The 21,091-nt window shown below is 38.3% G+C and overlaps 2 protein-coding genes across 3 annotated transcripts; one reads left to right on the forward strand and one right to left on the reverse strand.

Annotated features, from left to right (window-relative positions):
* On the forward strand, positions 1-8,957 carry LOC127420368 (tuftelin-interacting protein 11-like). Of its 2 annotated transcripts, none has more exons than XM_051662597.1 (14): positions 1-61; positions 681-893; positions 1,124-1,280; positions 1,374-1,527; positions 1,694-1,821; positions 3,101-3,256; positions 3,346-3,537; positions 3,975-4,289; positions 4,522-4,628; positions 4,715-4,883; positions 4,982-5,225; positions 7,961-8,103; positions 8,213-8,378; positions 8,486-8,957. In XM_051662597.1, exons 2-14 carry the CDS (start codon positions 685-687, stop codon positions 8,845-8,847), a joined length of 2,502 nt encoding a protein of 833 aa, XP_051518557.1. In that variant the 5' UTR covers positions 1-61; positions 681-684; the 3' UTR covers positions 8,848-8,957. The 2 variants fall into 2 exon arrangements, with proteins under 2 accessions (XP_051518557.1, XP_051518555.1); XM_051662595.1 differs by having other exon boundaries at positions 3-162.
* A 152-nt stretch (positions 8,958-9,109) lies between these two features.
* LOC127420394 (DNA primase small subunit-like) lies at positions 9,110-16,025 on the reverse strand. Its single transcript, XM_051662662.1, has 13 exons — positions 15,834-16,025; positions 14,058-14,215; positions 13,554-13,660; positions 13,337-13,410; positions 13,082-13,218; positions 11,052-11,110; positions 10,824-10,938; positions 10,572-10,658; positions 10,306-10,441; positions 10,078-10,147; positions 9,827-9,933; positions 9,602-9,700; positions 9,110-9,457 (listed from the first exon to the last, which is right to left on the reverse strand). The coding sequence occupies exons 1-13, from the start codon at positions 15,940-15,942 to the stop codon at positions 9,438-9,440; spliced, it is 1,278 nt and encodes a 425-aa protein (XP_051518622.1). The 5' UTR covers positions 15,943-16,025; the 3' UTR covers positions 9,110-9,437.
* Positions 16,026-21,091: the final 5,066 nt, after the last annotated feature.

Consider the following 21,091-nt stretch of genomic DNA (forward strand, 5'->3'; position numbering starts at 1 on the left):
AACAGGAAGTTTCTCTAGAACGCGCTGCTTGCTTGCTGGCAGAGAGAAGCCACATATTTAGGTTAAATGTTGTTTATATGTTTTTAGCGCTCAGTTATTCAAACACAAAAGTTACATCGGTTGATTGAAATAGCAGAAAATAGCACAATAACTGTTTTAAAGGTAGGCAGGTGTTCTTGTTTACAGCAAATATCGCCGTAAATGGCAGTTCAATACTAAACTGAATAAATGTAGCGTTAAAAACGTTCACATGACGTACTAATATTATGAAAACACTCACTTTTATCCTATGAGTATGAGTTAAAAGACACAGCGTGCTGTCTTTGTTTTTATCCAACAACATATTAGCCTTTCCAGAATCGTACATCTAATGTTTTGTTTCATACAATGTGCACTCGTATTGCACATCCTATTTATCTTACTAAAATTTGGCATTTGTACATGTTTTGTATTGTGTGTCTTGCCAGATGACGATGGTGTTTTCCCTATGTCTTGAACACAACATTAGGGATTTATTGTCCTTACCACCATCACATTTGGCTTGCTCACTGGGGGTTTAAAGGCACGAGCTGCTTTGAAACAATATGCATTGTGAAAAGTGCTACACAAAAATAGTTTGACACTGTACCTATTTTGCTATTTCACATTAATCACACTTGATGGATCTTTTGTCCTCACAGCGAGATGTCTATGTCCCATTTGTATGGGCGGAGGGGAGATGATGAGGGGGAGGATGGTGTGGAAATTGAAAAGTTTGAGATCTCTGAGTGGGACTTGGCCAATGAGTTCAACCCAGAGAGACGGAGGCACAGACAGACGAAAGAAGAGGTGACTTATGGGATCTGGGCTGAACATGACTCTGATGATGAGAAGCCCAGCTTTGGAGGCAAGAGGTATGGAGCCGTTGTTTATAATGAATGTTTGAGCTCATCAAACTGTTATGCTGTCACTTTCATTGCATCTTTTTTCCATACAATTAAAGTGAAGGCTGTCAGTCCATAACATTCAGCCTAACATCAAGAATGAACGTCATACAGCTTTGGAAAGACATGAGGGTGAGCAAGTGACTACAAAATTTTCCTTTTTCAGTGAACTAACTCTTTATATATTTGTAACCACATAGATCGAAGGACTTCTCAGCTCCAGTAAACTTTGTGAGCGCTGGCCTACGAAAGACTGCAGCTGAAGAGAAAGCAGAAAAGGAGGATTCAGATGACTCCAACCAAGATGGAGATACACCTCCTCCAGCCCGCACTTCTGCTCCCAAAAAACTCCAAACGGTACAGTGAGATGCCTATAAGTCTTACACAGCCACAAGTGTTTGGTATTGGACTCTGGGCCATGGAAATATGTCTTTAAATTTATTTGTTCAGGGTGGGAGATTTAAGACATCCCAGATGTTTGCTGGTGGTATCAGGGCTGGACAGGACCTGGGAACCTGGGAGAAACACACACGAGGCATTGGCCAAAAACTCCTGCAGAAGATGGGCTACGTTCCAGGAAAAGGCTTGGGCAAAAATGCTCAGGGTAAAGCAAATCAGTCCAAAGCCTTTTTTTTATACCTCAGACTGATTCTGTCTGAGTACGGTTAGCTTATAGTGAATTATGGTATGTTTCATGTTTTTATTGACCTGGATTTATTTAAGGAAATCTTTTTACAGTATCCTGATATGTGATTATATTTTGTCTGCAGGTATTGTGAATCCAATTGAAGCTAAGGTGCGGAAGGGGAAGGGAGCGGTTGGTGCGTATGGTAATGAAAGGACTCGGCAGTCCTTACAGGATTTCCCAGTTGTAGACTCTGAGGAGGAGGAGGAAAAAGTAAGTCAACTCTAAAACAGGAGTGGTTTGGAGTTAGTTATTTTGGGCCGTCTGTGCCAGTGTACAGTGTAACTAGTGCCTAAACTAATGGCAAGCATAATACCAAAGTTTGAGATTGACCATATTTTTACATGACACAAAAGCACTTTTGCTATTAATGATGATGACTGCATCAAACTGTATATATATATATATATATATATATATATATATATATAACCAACCCTTATATAACTCAATAAATATTATTGGGGTGGGTAAAAATATAGATTTTCCGATGCATTGCGGTCTTCGTTTGATCGATATCGATTCTTAAATCACAAGAACATTCTTTTACTAAGAATGTTAGCAACCCTCCACTACAATGAGAGGGAATCGCTCGCATTAGAAACTACATTTTGTCATATGTGAATAAAATGTATATTGGCAACTAGCTGGTAAATGTTTAGATTTCACTCACCAGTGACTTCAGTGATTGTGTAGTATAGTGGTGAAGTATTCAGCAGCGAAATCCTTTCACTGATGTTGAGAGTAAAAGTGTTTCCGTATAATGTGTGTCCAAAGACGAGATACACATGACCCATTTGTCATTGAATAATGTCTCTTTTATAACCCTTTCTGTTGTTTACAGTCAGTTGTTGATCAAAAACACAAAAAAATAAACATTTAATTCTAATCAGGCATAGCACAGATGAGATATAGCTGTTTGAGTCTCTATCATTAACGTGCTCATTTACAGATGATGTTTACAGAAATTCCAGTTTTCTTAAAGAGACAGTACTGTTTTTCAACATGTTTAACAAATCAATGTAAATAGTACAAATTATGTAATTAAACAATAAACATGTAACAGAAATAAAATATGCAATACAGTATCATATTTATTGATTGAATACATGGATTTGTTCATTTTTAAAAAGCTAAAATGTGATAAAAATGATGAAAAATGAATAAAATATAATTGGTAACATCAATATTTTCATAATGTACCTAGTTAGAAGGTCCCCTGTATAATTAACAGCATTAGCTGGGAGATTTTTTTTTCATATGTAAGAGAAAGGGACATTATAATGGAAATATACCCATAAAAATTTTAACGAATCAAGAGCGTGTGAATCGGAATCGAACTGAGAAATCTGTATCAATACTCAGCCCTAGAAAATATAGTGATATACACCATTGTTTAAACAAAACTGGAAAAAATGACAAACACCAAACCATCAGAACATTTATGTCTAGGCTCAAATCAACACTTTTTATTCTTAACTCTCTTTTGCAGGAATTTCAGCGGGAGTTGGGGCAATGGCGTAAAGAGCCAGGAGTGGCGAAGAAAAAGCCTAAATATTCTTACAAGACCGTGGAACAACTGAAAGCTCATGGCAAACTGGCCAACCAGAGCATGAGCAGACCTGCTGGAGAACTGGCTCAGGTCAAGGTAAGAGTGCATCAGGTGTAGAGTAATGGTCAATAAACACTACAATACATTGCACATTCAACAATTAACCCACCATACCTCTGTTTCAGGTGATAGATATGACGGGCAGGGAGCAGAAGGTGTACCATAGTTACAGTCAGATGAGTCAGAAACATAGTGTCCCAGAGGAAGCCCCTTTGAGTGTGAGCACACAAGAAAAGAAGAGCTCTGGCTTCTCTCTGCCAGAGCTGGAACACAACCTCCAACTTCTCATTGAGCTCACAGAGCAAGACATCCTACAGGTACAGAACTCGCACAAACAAAACTGATCTACTGATGAAATGGGCAAAATAAGATACTTTGTCAGTATCAGTATACACTACATCAGTGGTTCGCAAACTTTTCAGACCAGCTCCATGTCTGAGGAGATCAGTCCAGGCCAACAAATTACCACCTGATGCTCGATTCTAATGGTGAAAAAGTTATATTAAATTGGTGGTGAATAGAAATTATAAACAAAGCATGGAAAAAAATGGGATATTTGTGTGGTGTACCATTATGTCAGACACAGTGAAATCATTTCTGTTACATATTTTCCTCCTAGCAGGACATTTAATATAACCTTTAACATCTTCTAATATTTAAATGCATAATTTGTTTCATATTAAGTGCCTTGTTTTTGTCTCTGAATGACACATCCAACAAATTCTGAACAAAGTACTTTGTGTTAAATGTGTAGAGTGCTAGGCGTCTGCAGCATGAGAAGGACACTGTGGTGACCCTTACCCATGAGAGTGAAGCCCTGCAGGGCAGGCTGGCAGAGGAGGAAGAGGCTCTTTGTCGGTTAGAGCGGGTGCTGGACCTGGTGGAGCGTTTTGAAGTGGGTGAAAAGGAGTGCAGTCCTAAGCTTAACCTTCAAGAATGTGCTACGGTCTTCCAGCAGCTGCAGACAGAGTTTTATCAGGAATATAAAGCTTTGGGATTAGGAGATTTAGCTGTATCTGTAGTGCATCCTCTGCTGAAAGAGAAACTCCACACATGGGATCCACTGAAGGTAAAAACTTCAATCACTACACTGTCTATATCAGTCTTATAGTAGTCTTTTAATCTGATAATTGATAATCTGTTTGATTATATTACAACTATTAAACGAGCAGTACAACAATAAAGTTTTTTTTGGCTTCACCACAAAAAATGATACATTTTATTATTATTATTATTTCTTTCTGTATTTTGTGTCCACCCTGTTTTTAAGCACTGAACTGTTTATCTGTCTTTATCTATAGGATTGTTCAGATGGTTTAGAGGAAGTTGGTCAATGGAGGGCCATTCTTGAGAGCTTACAGTCTCTTCACGGCGGACCAGACCCTTCTCAGATGGACCCTTACCACAGGTAATCCATGTGTGAGTCCTGTATATGTGGTGTGTCTGTGGATATGTAAGCAGGTTAGTTGAGCAAGTCCTTTTCTGTGGCTCCAGGTTGATATGGGAGGTGTGGGTTCCCGTCATGAGGAGCTGTGTGTCTCAGTGGCAGACCAGAAATGTGGGGCCCATGGTGGACTGTGTGGAGTGCTGGGCCCCTATGCTACCACTGTGGATTTTGGACCATGTTCTGGAGCAACTTATTTTCCCACGACTACAGAGAGAGGTTTGTGTTTTACATTTGCATCTGACCAATTTACATTGTGTATTCCCTTATCATACTTGAGAATCTGAATCTCTCTCTCTCTCTCTGTTTTTGGATAGGTGGACAACTGGAACCCACTGACAGACACAGTTCCCATCCATTCATGGATTCATCCCTGGCTGCCCCTGATGCAGGCCCGCCTTGAGCCCCTGTACGCACCCATCCGCAGTAAGCTCGCCCATGCCCTACAGCGCTGGCACCCCAGCGATTCCTCCGCCAGACTTATTCTGCAACCCTGGAAAGATGTCTTCACACCTGGTGCCTGGGAGGCCTTTATGGTCAAAAATATCGTCCCCAAACTTGGTATGTGCTTATCTGTTAGACTGTCTGAATTAGTGCTGTAACAACTAATTGCTAAAAATCTATAATAATCGCTAATGAAAATAATCGATATGTGGCGTGCATGGAGAAGCTCTGTCAGTGCCATTATTTTGCAGAAGTGAAAAATGCATTTTCATGCTAAAACTCTGAGACAAACTGAAGTAGAAAAAAATCACGACCCAAGTTGTCCAGTGCATGGCAGCACTTTATGCTAAACACTTTAAAGATCACATGCATTCAGTTTAATGTGGGCCGGATGCCATTAATGTGCTCAGAGGTAACACAGGAAATAAAATTAGGCTCTTATCCGATTAACCGAAGATTAATCAATTCTCAAAATAATCTTTAGCTGCAGCTCTAGTCTGAATTTACATTGTTTGTGTCTGGGGTGACCAGACATCTCGATAAAAATCGGTCCTGATTCGCACTTTTGACTGTCCTGATTTTCCAAGCCCTGCATTCCAATGGAGTTACAGTCTGGATGCCATTTATCCCGATAATTAGTCTTTACTTTTAGTGTTATAAATGTGTAGTGAGTGGGTGATCTTTGTTCTTTGACCCATTAATAAAAGAACAACATTTGTTGCTTGCTCAGAATATTGAGGGGCAAATTGAAAACATCCAGCGTGCAGTGGTGTAATTGCGCCAATGAAGAAACAACAGAAATAATTTTATACATGCTCAAATTTTATTGGCTACCATCCGTTTAAAATAATTTAAACCATCTAGTAGCTTATTAAAAAAAAACGTACTTGCGTTTGGAAATCTGACTAACCATTTCCATTATGTCATCTTATAACAGTAGGAGAACTCTTAAAGAAATGTTCCAGGTTCAATACAAATTGAGCTCATTCGACAGCATTTGTAGCATAATATTGATTCACAAATTTTTTTTTTTTACTCGTCCCTCCTTTTCTTTAAAAATAGCAAAAACCTTGGTTCCAGTGAGGCACTTATAATGACTGTAAAAATGATGATTTGAACAACTTTACAGCTCAAATAATACACAAGTTTTAACAGAAGCAAGAATGCAAGTGCTTTTATAAAATAAGCTTTTTGAAAAAAAGCCACATTCACTTCCATTGTAAGTGCCTTACTGAAACCCAGATTTTTGCACAAAGTCTTTTGAGCTTAACTTGTATTGAACCCGGAATATTCCTTTAAAGGGATAGTTCACCCAAAAATGAAAATTCTCTCATCACTGATCACGTTTATATGCACGTTCTTACACCGATTATGCTTAAGCCGAGAAAGCATGCGGTCATGTAAACACAATAAACCACGTTTCTCTATCGGCGTCAAGGCCATAAACTACTTATGAATAACCCGGTCGACACGGGTAGATTTTTGCCCATTACGCCGATTTTACGTGCAATGTTACCCGGTGTTCTTACCGGCTCATCCAATGTGCGCACATGTTGAGCGCATGCCTTTTCATGGTTTGTCGTCAAAAGTAGAGAATAACGCGATTATTTAAAATGTCATGTCAACGTGGATCCCTTGCCTTGTCAGAGCTGATTTTAGAGAGTAATCAGCATATTGGTGTGCATGTAAATGTGCTCATTTACCCTCATGCCATCTAAGATGTGAATTACTTTTTTCTTCTGCTGAGCACAATAACTTTGCTCTGTTGGTCAATACAATACAAGGGAATGGTGACCAGACCTTTGAAGCTCCAAAAAGGGTATAAAGTCACCATAAAAGTAATCCACACGACTCCAGTGGTATAATTAATGTCTTCGAATACACTTCTATTACTTGACGCATGTGCAGAGCTCTAGATGGCGCTGTAGGAAGTGTATTAGAGCTTGAAATCTTGATTGCCAAGAAGACTGCTGTCAAGATGTACAGTGAAAAGGAGATACATTTTGGTCTGTTCTCACCCAAAACCAACTGGATCGATTCAGAGGACATTGATTTAACCACTGGAGTGATGTTTATGCTGACTTTATCTGCCTTTTGGAGTTTCAAAGGCCTGATCACCATTCACTTGCATTGTATGTACCTACAGAGCTAAAATATTCTTCAAAAAAATCTTTGTGTTCAGCAGAAGAAAGAAAGTCATACACATCTGGGATGGCATGAGGGTGAGTAAATGATGAGAGAATTTTAATTTTTGGGTGAACTATCCCTTTAAGCTGACTTGAGCAAAATGTTTGCTTTGTGTTGGATTTCAACATCAACATGAGAGTTAAAGTTTTGACTTAACTTGTGTGTTCAAAGATTAGATGCATCCAAGCCATAACAGCACCATCTTTGATTTTTGCTGCAAGGGATTGACTTCAAATTCTTCAGTGGGTTGTACTGTTGTTTAAAGTGTTTTTGGATCATTTCGCCAACAAAACGTTGAAGAATATCTTTCCAAGAAATTTCAGTAGACAAAAAACTCCAAACAACATGAGTTGTGGAAAATTAGATGCAATCTAGGAGCATTTTGATAGATTTATACAGTGCATGTAATTGAAGAGACTGTACGTCTATCCCTCACAGCCTTGTTTTCATTCCCGTCAAAAATCAAAGATGGCACTGCTGTGAATGTCAATTGTCAATAAACAATGCTTATTTAATCTCCTTTCTGCTCTTTATAAGCTGTTGTAAATTAATGCAAAAATATTTACTTAAAAAAAAAAAAAAAAAAAAATCACACCAGGCCAGATTCAAACTCGTGGTTATTTGGTCACCGTAGTCTGTGTGAGTGTCTAAACTTTGTGTTGCAGCTTTGTGTTTGGGCGAGCTGGTGGTGAATCCTCATCAGCAGGTGTTGGAGCCATTTAACTGGGTGATGGACTGGGAGGGCATGCTCTCTGTCTCCACCATGGTGGGACTTATGGATAAGAATTTCTTCCCCAAATGGCTACAGGTCTATACATATTATGCTAACGATAATAAAAAAAATAAAAAAAAACCTGATTGGTATAATGCCTGAATATGGCTTGTATTTTAAGGACCTTAACATTTTCATGTTGCAGGTGTTGTGTTCCTGGCTCAGTAACAACCCAAACTATGAGGAGATCACCAAGTGGTATCTGGGCTGGAAGAGCTTGCTCTCAGAGAACCTGCTCAGTCACCCACTGGTCAAAGACAAACTGAACGAAGCTCTCGACATTATGAATCGTGCTGTTGCTTCTGGACTGGGTTAGTCATGCATGCATATTTACAAAAAACACAAAAGTGTGTCATTCTACCTTCCCATAAATCTATACTGCATATGAACCAATTTTCTATTAAAACTCTTTTTGCAGGTGGGTTCATGCAACCTGGGGCAAGGGAGAACATTGCATACCTTATTCAGACAGAGAGAAGGAAAGATTTCCAGTGTGAGGTGCAACCAGAGCGCTGTGAAGTGGAGAATTCTGTTCCACGCCCACCAGGCACTGCCCAAGTACTAACATCTGTACCCACTAACTTCAAAGATTTAGTCCAGACCAAGGCTGAGGAGAACGGCATTGTTTTCATGCCACTTGTGGCCAAACGGTATATGGGCAAACAGCTATTCACATTTGGCAGAATAGTCATCTACATTGAGCGTGGAGTGGTTTTCGTGCAAGGTGAAAAAACTTGGGTTCCAACATCCCTACAGAGCCTTATTGACATGGCCAAATGAGACTGATGCTGTATTGAGTGGTATTAAGACAAACTTGAGTGTTTAACTATGTGTACTGCTGTTTTATACATTAAAGAACTGGCTTTGAAATAAATTAGTGCTTAAATGAACCTAATGCTTGACTGTATTGTATTAAGCTACCAATCACTATGGCAAATTTGGCCTAAATCCAAATGCATTGTCACAACAACTACTTTCACTTGTTGTTTTGGCCTCCATTTCACAAATAATTGTAATTATTGAAAAAGAGTGTGAAAGCAGATCTTGAACAAGTTATTTTAATGAACAAAAATCAGGAAATAATAACAGAAAATAAAGTTACAAATATTAGAGAATGACATGAATAAAAAAAAAAAATCATATATATATATATATATATAAAATGTTTCTCTTCTTTTTCGAAGAGAAACTGGAAATATTTCATAATTTCAACAGTTTCTACAAGATCCACCAATGGAAAGTTTCAGAGTCAAAAATTGCCTTAGTTCTTAGTTCTAAGCATCTATATTCTAAAGCAGAGTGAGCAGACCAAAGTGTAAATGTGTTCTGCTGAGCTGCTGATTCCTTGTTGTAAAGTCCCAGCTCTTCACTTAGAACTCCTTCTGAAGATCTGCACAAACAATTCAAAGTGATTCCAGTATGTCAGTCTCACAAGCAAGAGCCACCAAGATCCAACTTGCTCATGTAAAGCCTGAAACAGTATTTTTAGGTGATGAAATGCAGAGGCAGAACTGAGGCTTATTTCTGAACTCACCACTCTTTCTTAACATCTCTCCTTTTCGAGACCGAGCCATTTCCTCCAAAAACCGATCGAGGATCTTGACATACTTGGCCAAGCTGGTGCGCTTATAGTCTGAGTGAATATCAACAAAGGGTGCCTTTACAAATAATCAAGAAAATGTTTAGAACATTGCCAGGAGAATTAGATACCTGTCTTCGGAACTACAGGGTAAATATATGACAAAGCTTGAACCCTCACCTCTGATTCTGCGGTGTTCTCCAGCATCTTGTTCATTCTCTTTGTCCCGAATTTCATCTTCCTTACCTTCATCTGCTCTGGGTTTCTCCAGCTCCTCACAAATCAGACTACAGATAAAACAGTGAGTCATCACTTATTAAAGATAAAAGTGCTTCAAGAATTTCAGTAACCATAGCAGATGTGAAAGCAGTCGTTAAATCCAGTTGTGTAATGACCCAGCAAACATTGATACTGATATATTCTGTATTTACCTTATTGTAGGCACCTCAAAAGGATCAAATGTGTCCAGTTCTTTCAGATCAATTGGCACAGAGATTCGACCTGAAGACAGTACAGATGAATGTGTTTGCTGTTGTTAAACCGAAAGCTGAGAACGTTACGCATTTTTAAGAAACCTGTAATAAAAATGTTCTGAAATAAAAGACCATAAAATAAAAGTGCTGTGCTTTTGTTTGTTCGTTCTCCCTTAAGGTTCTCACCTGTCTTGGGGTGTACACTGAATGGACTCTTCAGTAAGTGGTTGACTCCTTTACTGACGTTTACATCCAGGCGTGGGTAACAGTACTGCAGCATGATCTCCTTATTGAAGTACTGTCCACCCTTCCTACTGCTCGACTTCACAGGCACACATAAACAACCAAAAAAATATTCTGGGAAACTGAACTGTATATTACGCGTCTACAAAGAAGAGATCCAAATGCTGGCACCAGAGCAGTTTTATGTAGGATCATTAGGCTCATATTACCCTTTTATTTTCGACCAAAGTACAGAGTATGTCCCATCGCTTCATTGGGTTCTTCTCATTCTGATAAAAAGTCATCAGCTCCTTTCTGATATGTGTAGTCAGACTTAAAGAATAACAGACATCTGGGTTCCTCTTATAAAAGAACCAGTTATACCAATCAAATCCTCATTTGGGTCATAATGAAACCCTTCACAATGTGCTAAATAAAACATGACAATCACAACTGATGAACATGTTTAATAGGAATGAAAGGATATCTTCAGGTAGCAGACCGAGCACTTTGTCTACACTCTCCTTACTGCCCAGTATGTCCTGTCCCACAATGGCATACTGTGGAAAATAGCGTTCCACGACAGTCAGAGAATGACTAAGAGAAAGAAAGATAGGGAGGGAAAATTATGCACTTAAAGTTTCTATATATCTGGACCTATATACTCTATCTGGACCATGCATAAGAAGGTGGATGCATGTTTTCTTTACCTAATGAAAGGATGGATTGGATCCGATAGCACAACTTTCCTCACCGTCTCCTCACCACCCTAAAAACATACACATGACACTACTTAACCCTTACACTCATCAATAGACAACCCTGTTCCATCTGTTTGGGTCAAATTTGACCCGAAACATCAAATATGGAACCCCTAATTTTTTTAAAGAAATGTTATAAAACCATTTTCACTAAAGTTTAAAAAAACAAAAGTTATGCATTTCTTTTGGGATTTTATGGTATTTGTGACCTTTATCTCTAAAGAACTCAATTACTCCATTCATGTCCATATAAAAAAGCACATTTTATGTTAATTTCACTTCAATAAAAAACATTTCAGTAAACTGAAAGTTTGTCAAAACATCAAAATATGTCAGGCATCGGGGGTCTCTGGTGATATCTGCAGGAATGAAAATAACAATTACATGAAATGACAACTATGGCTAGTAGATGGCTTCAGTGCTCCATGCATTGGCTGATCTCTATACTGTAAGCCAATGTTGTAACAAACTTGCTGTAACCGATGTTTAATGGAATGGTATGCAAACATGTTCCTTCTTCCTGAAAGATATCACTGAAATAAGTGTCCTGAGATATCTCACCAGTCTCTGTGACACCACTAGACTGTGTAAACAGCAAACAAAAATGTGGCCACGGACACATTCGTTAATCAGCCAATCAGAAGACTTTTGATGTGCTTTCTGCCTGTCTGTCATTTTGTGTGTTATAAAAGTATAGTACTTCAAGCAGCTCATTCAGGTTTAATGTCATATTCACATTCATAACAGTTGTCAGCTGAGGGTGCTTTGTTGCTACTGTTGTGTTTGACAACCATGAGAAGGTGACGGTCTCAACGCTTTCTTTGGAAGGCAGTGTTTTGGAAAGAGGGGGCATGTCTAATTCAACAGCCAAGTCTTAAGGAAGTTCCAGAACGGCTTAAATCGCTTACAGCACCTTTAATTTCTAGATATTTTCACAAGTTATGCACTGGATATTTATTTAGACATGATAAAAATCAATTATTGGTAAAATGGTAGCATTTTGTTTTAAAACCACTTGTGTTGAAGTGTGAGATTTTGCAATTATGCCACAATATGCTTACAGTCAAACCTGACCATGGTGTGCAGCTCCCACACCCAAGTGTAAACTTTCTCACAGTGGGGTCAGACTAAGACTTTGATCTGACCTTGAAGTGTGTGTGTGTCTGTGTTCAGTATTTTGGCTGATTGATTTTTATTTGACAAAAGTAAAAAAAAAAAAAATAGCTCCATTATAGTCTCACCCATGTACTTTGTGTGTGTTCTGCACTGAAGGTGTGTTATAGTCTCACACCTTCATTTCTTTTTTTTTTCTTTTTATCCCATTTTCTCCCCAATTTGGAATGCCCAATTCCCACTACTTAGTAGGTCCTCGTGGTGGCGCGGTTACTCACCTCAATCCGGGTGGCGAAGGACAAGTCTCAGTTGCCTCCGCTTCTGAGACAGTCAATCCGTGCATCTTATCACGTGGCTCATTGTGCATGACACCGCGGAGACTCACAGCATGTGGAGGCTCATGCTACTCTCCACCATCCAAGCACAACTTACCACTAATCGCGACCACGAGGAGGTTACCCCATGTGACTCTACCCTCCCAAGCAATCGGGCCAATTTGGTTGCTTAGCAGACCTGGCTGGAGTCACTCAGCACAACCTGGATTCGAACTCAGGACTCAAGGGGTGGTAGTCAGCGTCAATACTCACTGAGCTACCCAGGCCCCACATCTTCATTTCTGTGTGTGTTTTGCATTATTGCCGATTTTTATTTTACAATTTTGGTAAAAAATAACCCGAACAGTGATTAAAGGTTTATGCACTGACATCATTTAAAGCTGAACATTGTAAACTTCACCAAACTGGTGCTGTGTGTAACCTTGATCAAGATTTATCTTAGTGAAATATTTAAAAAGGATACACTGGACTATACTATGTACTACTGTAGAACTAATATCCAGTATTATCTGTTATGTCATAATTAAATACCTTGACTAAACTGAGGTACTCTGCCACGGCAGACCGCGCCGCCACCGAGAGCTTCCTAGCCGCATCATCACAAACCCAGCAATGCACTCCTCTCCTGCCCGAGTACACCCACAGAAGATGCTGGAATCCAAAGTCCTCTGAAGCACACACACACAGCAAAAGGTAACCCTGCCTTAACTTTGTTCCATTCATATAGGTACCTTAATGTTATACATTACTCAATTTGTAAATGTTCTATTGAGCAATTCCACTCACCCCGCAGTGCCCGGTCCAAAATATGGATAGCAATGGTCATCAGCGTCCAACACTTTGAACATATATCAGCAGCACTGAAGAAACAATTGAAGATTATTTGAAATGCACATAAAATGTAATATCAATCAAAGTACTATTTCACAAGTTTATATAGCTTTATATAGCCAACAGTAAGATGAAATTGAGAGAGAAAGGACATAAAGAGTCATCTGTTTACCTGCAGCAACGTCTGACATCATCATAGTCTGTCATGTCAATATCAAACACCAGCTCTTTCTCCAGGGCCTGGAAGGTTCCAGACTTCACAGTGTTGTGTTGACTGGGCTGTCAATCACAGAACCAGACAAATTACAATCTCTTCACTGACAAGGTATTTAATATTCACCATGAAATATGAAGCAGATATATGAATGCCTGCCTGTTGATGAATGTAAAGTCCTATTACTGCCTTTGCTGGCGACTATATATGTGATGTCATTTTTATAACAGCCAGCAATCGCATCTGATCACATAGCAAATATTACAGCGCAGCAAAGATTAAATAAATATTAATTAAATAAATGTTATGTAATATTACATAACTATATCATAATACAAATAATGTATTATATCACTATATTTCTCTAATATTCTATTAGAACTACATCCTAAGTAAACCCATATATATAATATAATAGTAAATAATTATGGAATGTATTGAATCTGTGATTAGATAGATCACCCTGTGGCTGTAGACTGCTCCAATATCAATCTTGTATGGAACAATTTTCTGCATCTCTTTCTCCAGCTCATTCTGAGTGCTAAACGACTGATATCTCACATAAATGTCATCTTTCAGGGTGAAGGAAAATTCGCGGTTCTGGAAGTAGTTTTTAGACACTGGAAGATATATACACAGACAATAAGAGCAGTTATAAATCGCACTGTTGGTACAGATTGCTACTGCCATAAAGTTGGCTTGACATTAAGTTGTTCTGAAATAGTCCCAAATTTAGGGACCGTCTCTAAAGTTACATCCGACATTGGTGTACACATTTCTAACTTCAATAGCATTTGAAGCATATCACCTACAGTCACAAAACCAACTCCAAAGTGTTCATCTAGGTGTCAGCAATAATGCACACCTTTTAGATTTTTCAGATCTATTAAAATAAACTGTCAAATCAAATGTAAACATTGATGTGTATCCCTACTGTATAGGATTATACACAAAATATACCATAATTTAAAGCTCAATAGCATTCGAAGAGAATGACTCACAGTCATACAACCAACTTCAAAGTGTTCATCTAGGTGTCAGTAATAATGCACACCTTTTAGATTTGTCATGTTTATTCAAATAAACTGTCAAATCATATGTAAACATAGCTATGTGGGTAATGTAGCATTGATTACATATTTAATGGGCATACTATATTGTTTACTAGTGTGTGTGTGTGAGAGAGAGAGAGAGAGGGAGAGTGACTGACTGAGAGAGTGAGTGAGTGATTACTGGGCAATTTTATACAATTATTATTATTATTATTATTTTCAGATTGAATGTCACCGCTGCAAGAGGTGGTTCCATGTGGCATGCCTTTCTATGACAAGCAGTTCAACAGGGCTCAAAAGGTTGACTGGAAGTGCTGCCTATGAAAATATGTGTGAATTCCTGTGGCTCCCACCCACAATCTGTCTAAACATGTACATAAATAAATACAATTGTACACAGTTCCCAGTATTGTATAGCAATTTTTTTGTTTCATTTTGTTTTAGTGGTTAATTAATGTATTCAATTAAATTGCAACTGAATAAATTGCACTCAATTACAAAAAATGTCTGTTGAGTCCAAAAGGCTGTTATCTGGTGGCCAGCTGACAGAAATAAAATCCAGATCCTGACACCAAGGCCTATTAAAATACTGATAGATCGGAATAATTATTTTTAAAAATACCAAAATCTAAAAGGCGCGCATCGTAGCTGACACCTAGATGAACACTTTACACTTGGTTGTATGACTGTAAGTCATTCTTTTCAAATGCTATTGAGCTTTAAATTATGGCATATTTTGTGTATAAGCCTATATAGTAGGGATACACACAGCAATGTTTACATATGATTTGACAGTTTATTTTAATAGATATGACAAATCTAAAAGGTGTGCATTATTGCTGACACCTAGATGAACACTTTGGTGTTGGTTTTGTGACTGTAGGTGATATGCTTCAAATGCTATTGCAGTTAGAAATGTGTTCACCAATGTCATATGTAACTTTAGAGACGGTCCCTAAATTTTCGACTATTTCTGAATATCGAACGTCTAACGTCAAGCCAATGGCAGTATGTGTAATATTAATGATGAATATGATCATATTAATGCAAATATTATTGACTTAATAAAAAAGTGCGCACATTAGTTTCATTGAAAAACCTAAATACACCAACTGTTCAAAAGAATATGTTCAACACGCACACTGTCTGATTAGAAGTTAGTTTAGTGGTTCAGAGATGTACTTACCTCCGCCATAACTTAACCAGCGATAGTATTGTGGAAACGGGAAAATTCTGCGGTAATAAAGCGGCAACAAGTCAGGTAAACAAGCTGCATCATAATCTGAAGTCGACATGTTTCTCTTAGTTTTCAATGATAGCTGACTTCTCCCGCAAAATCTGAAACCAGCGCGGGAAATCGAACGTCAACAGGAAATGACGCAATACGTCCTCATTCGTTGATCTTGTCCATCGCTCCCGGTTTATTTACATACTCTGCTGCCGCCCGAAGGCTCGGAAAACAATGGCTTATGATTATATTCATTCAAAAACAAACTTTTACTTGTTTCGTGAATTTTAAAACCAAACACAAACTAGCCACTTAATACCCATATTTGCTTAGCACACACAAAAAGTTTTTCCCTCATTGGTTGATACATGGAATAAACGGTAGCCTATCAGGTAGGCTATATACATACGTATATAAATACATTATTTGCAAGATGTTTGGAATACAAATGAAACACAATGTCTCACTTTTGAGATGATGAGTCAGCCTATGTTTTACATCTACGCTCAGCAATACAAGACCTTTATTAACTAACTTTTATTCAACTCCCTTTCCCCAACTTATTCTGTCGGTCTTTCCACAGGAGGACAGATATTCCTCAGTACTGGACAGACCAGGCAGACTGAACCAGCCCGAAGTGTTGCCTCCATGCGTACTGATATTTCTGCAGCTAATCCTAGATCTGATCTGCTGAGTTCAGCGTCACTGCAGTAAACAGGTGATGGTATATTTAATGAGTTGTATTTGATGCCTATTTGTCTATGCACAGTTGTCTACATGCAAATGGGTATTGGGCCATTGTCGCGAGTAACAGTGTTATCCTGGGCCCTGGACTGGGGTCAGTGAATGAGGGACCCCTCCAAAACTTCTTAACACCTTAAACTATAGTGCATTTTTGGGCTGCCGCCTGAAAATGTTCACACACACTGTGGACTAATTGCAAAAATGTTGTCTAATTTTCGGTCTGTTCCTCTCACAACACTATCATATGGCTTCAGAAGAATTTTGATATTAGGCACACGTGTCCTGAATTACTTTAAGGTGCTTTGATGTGTGATTTTGGAGCTTGGACAGCCACAGTCATGATCCCCTCGTCCCTCAATCTTGTGTTTCACAAGTGAAAAAAGTCATACTGGTTTTGAACGACGAGGGTGAGTAAATGATGGCAGAAAGGTCCGTTTTTTATTTCAGTGGTAATTAAAATTTGTCAGTATAATTAATCATGTTTAAATTATTGTACAGAGGTCCTGTCCGCAGCCGAAAGAGCGTATAGACGGCACTGTCACGTGATACTTGTTACTTTTTTTTTTTTTTTTTTGTACTGGCCAAGATTTTACAATCACAGTCGTTTAATATAACTGGATGAGGATTTAAAAAAACACCTTTATAGAGACTTATTTCCATTCACATGTTTGAGTCCTTTGAATTATCAGTTTATTAAAAATAGCTGTCTGGTGTAAAAATGTCTCCAATGAGATATAAAACTTTGATAGTTAAATGCGGATGAATCATGGAGCTATACATCACCTGGAGAGAGCTATCCGTTAGCATCCCCATTCATCTCTATGACTGCTCAGCTAGCGCAGGGTTCTCAGAAAGCTAACGAAATGGAGGCTGCCATCTTTGCTCATGTCACGTGACTGATCACTCGTCAATGGGAATATACAGGGAAAAATATCAATAAATTTCACGCTTTTAAGAGCCCTTCAAAAACAACCCGACACCGGATGAAGATGTGCTATAATGTAGTGAAATAATTTAAATTGAAATGGTTCTTGGAATATTTTTTATTTCGTCATAAAACACGGCTAGTTTTGAATGGCTGTCTATGGGGAAACATGCTTTTCCCCATCGGGTGGTGTAGTTCCAGCATCTACCAGCAGGTGCTAACAGGGACCTGCTAACCAGCCCTGGGATGAATGGAGGATTCGGTTTTCTGAGCGGCCAAGAGCCACCTGGAGGAAGAAAACTTTGTCTCATGAAATACAACAATAGTCTGGCTGACAACAGATTTTTATGCATTTATGTAACAAAAAGTATTCACAAAATAACAGAACAACCTAGTGACAAAAGTTCATAATTTAAGGAAGAGATTAACTTTTTTTTTTTTTCAGTTTTCATTGTATTTAAAAAAAAAAAAAAAAAGTGACATGAAGTTGAACAAAATGTAGTTAAATCATTTAAAAGCTTTTTTTTTTCTCAGTAAAAAGGTGAAACATTATTTTCTTTTTAATCAATGTCAATTCGATTATTTGGGGAGTATTTCTTGTTTTAAAAGGGGGCGTGAACCAAAAAAATTTAAAACCACTGGTGTAACGCATTTCAGCCCTCACAGATGTGCTCGTCCATTGATCATTCAGTCTAATTTTCAGTTCATTCACCACCCCCATCATCGAATGGTTTCATCGAATGTTTTGGCCTCTGAGTGGACTACAAGCTCAGTCTAGGTGTCATTAGAAAGCTGAATATGAAATTCTACCATTTGCGATATATAACATTTTATCATCAGTAGTCGATAACATATTTCTGATGATTTATTTAGCATGCTTTTCCTGCTGGACTGAATATTTTGTTCTGGACATCTAAGATATAACATTGATTTATTCACCCAAGCAAACTCACAGACAAGTAAATAATAGCCCAGTATGCAGAAAACTGCCTAAGATAAAAACAGATATAAATCTTTGGCTACTTGGGGCTTGCAGCAGCAGTTATTGTAGCATAAACGAGACGTTTGTATTTGATGTCTTACAGAAATCATATTTCACTTTGTGATTCTTTTCATAATCTTTCGAACTGTGGTATTAGGGCAAACAAATAAACTATTTAGGCACATTCCTGAGAATGAGACCTTTAATTTGATATATGACTTGTCCATTTAAGTGCTATGTGAAAGACTTTTATATTCATATTAATATTTCTACCACAGTAATAAACAAATAAAAATATGTTGTTATTTTATGTAAAATAAATGCAAAAGTGAGGATGTTCTATGGAAAGTTCATATTCTAAGCTTTCATTTGATACCACATATCATATGCCTGACCTATGTATCAGGGGACTTAAACATTTTAAGTGTAAACTTGTGGCAATATAGCGCCCCCCCATCATAGAGTTTAAGGGGACAGGCAGGCCACCCAGAAGAATTTTGTCCCAGGCCTCTTATGCATATTAAGGAGGTATGGGGTCTTTCTGCAATAAGACTCGTGAAAACATTCCAAAGAGTTTTTTTGTATTTTGCATGAGTAACTGAAGATAAATCCTATGGAGTGTTGCTCACAGGAGCACTTGTGCAAATAAGAGCACTTGTGTCTGAGTGTACCATTCTCATTTCCACCTCTCTCTAAAGATCTTCCTTACTAATAGCACTTTTTAATTTTCATTGTTTTTATTTTAGTCAATTTTAGTACATTCACGCAAAGCAAAGCCCATGCATTCCCTCCAAATGTTATTAGAGAATTTGTACATTCTGTCTTAAATGTGTCGGGGATTTCACCTCTGTCAGCAAGTCACTCTATTAATTACTACCAGCCTCCCGAGTGGCTCAACAGAGACATCCTCATCAAGCAGCTGGTCACAGCTACTTTAGGCATAAAATTCTTCCATAAAGAAGTGCTTTCCTATCATCCTTCACAGGTTCATTTTTAGCACTTTGAATATAAATGTCTTCCTGCCCTTGAAGGTATGTAATTATTTACTGTAGAAACAGCGCCCTTGATTTCCTAAATCTCTAAGCTAAATGGTACTTTTTACATTTAAAATGTCTGAGGCCTTTAGTAAAAATGCTTCTTTTTTGCATATATTTCTAAAGTAATACAAATGTCTTAGTATTTGGTATGACGACAGTGTTATCCAAGCCATGACAGAAATAGACTGCAATGTTGCGGGGCAGGATGTGGGGCTTGTAGAGAGGGGAGAGAGGGTTATCTGGGCGACAGGACGAAGCATGTCAGGGCTTCAGCAACAGAACTCCACCGACACATGAGTCTATTGTTTTGTTCACATCCTCCTCCTCCTGCATTGGTGTTCTCCTTGTGTGGGTGGAAAATCTCAAAGCCGGCTTTCCTTTTTAAAAGAACTTCCTCCAAAACAGGTGCTGAAACATTCCTTCAGTTTCCTGCAGACTGATGATGGGGGTTTGTGCTGGAGAGACAGGCTCTGACACACTTATGAAGATCTAGGGAAATGCCTACTGTCTGCTTTGTTGAGGGCAGGCTTTGAGTTTAGGTTGTGATGTTACGGTTCACATCAGTTTGTTATGGTTCAACACCTTGTGACAGCTGCCTAGGAGTATCATGAGCAATAATATGCAGTCTTTCCAATGATCACTATTTGAATATGTGTTCATACAAATCAAGTGATTTGCAAATTAGGTCATCGTATCAAAGGGGTCACATGGGTAGGCTTTAGATTAATGATAAACGTAGGCCAAAGGTGTTTTATGTTCTCTATTGCTTTCATCTTCATCAGGAAAATGTACGTGTGCTCAAAAGAGTGGCGGTATCCATTAAATATTTCATGTCTTACAATTTTCTCTTTCAAACCAGTGAAAAGTAAACACGTGTCTACACACAGACACACTCTTTTACTCAGACTTTGCTGCTGTTGCTATGACTACATTCTTTTTGCACTAAATGTGTTGTCTGACACTGTAAAGTCAAGTGAATACTCATGTCTTCATACCTACTCTCGCTCTCGCGTACTCTCTCTCCTCTCAGGCACACACAAGGTTGTGGGAAATAAGGCTTTGTCTTAGCTTGGAACACAGCTCTTAAAGTACAGCCCACAATCAAAACAGTACCGATCATTCTGGATCTATGTGAGTGAATAGTCTGCAGTTTTCTTAAAATACACCCCTAATCAACGTTTCATTGTTTGGCATCTTGTGAGCAGACTCGATTTAGATACTTAATTCATAACATATCATACACATGGAATGACTATCAGGCTTTATTGTTGGATATCATTGTTAGTTTCCTGTTATTACAGGAAAAGATAATATCAAAGAGATACAAATACATACATACGGTTTTTTTTCATGTTAGAAAAATACCACTATTTCTACCATATTGCAACAGATACGGGCATTTCAGGAAGTTGCCACACCCAGCTTTGAGTGTGGACAGTATTGCATGGGTAATGCACCCTGACCTAATTAGTTATTTACTGTTTCACGCATAACTGGACTCCGTATGGTTAAATGTGTAGTTCGAAAA

This window comes from Myxocyprinus asiaticus, chromosome 29, assembly GCF_019703515.2.
Source record: "Myxocyprinus asiaticus isolate MX2 ecotype Aquarium Trade chromosome 29, UBuf_Myxa_2, whole genome shotgun sequence".
Lineage (NCBI taxonomy): Eukaryota > Metazoa > Chordata > Actinopteri > Cypriniformes > Catostomidae > Myxocyprinus > Myxocyprinus asiaticus.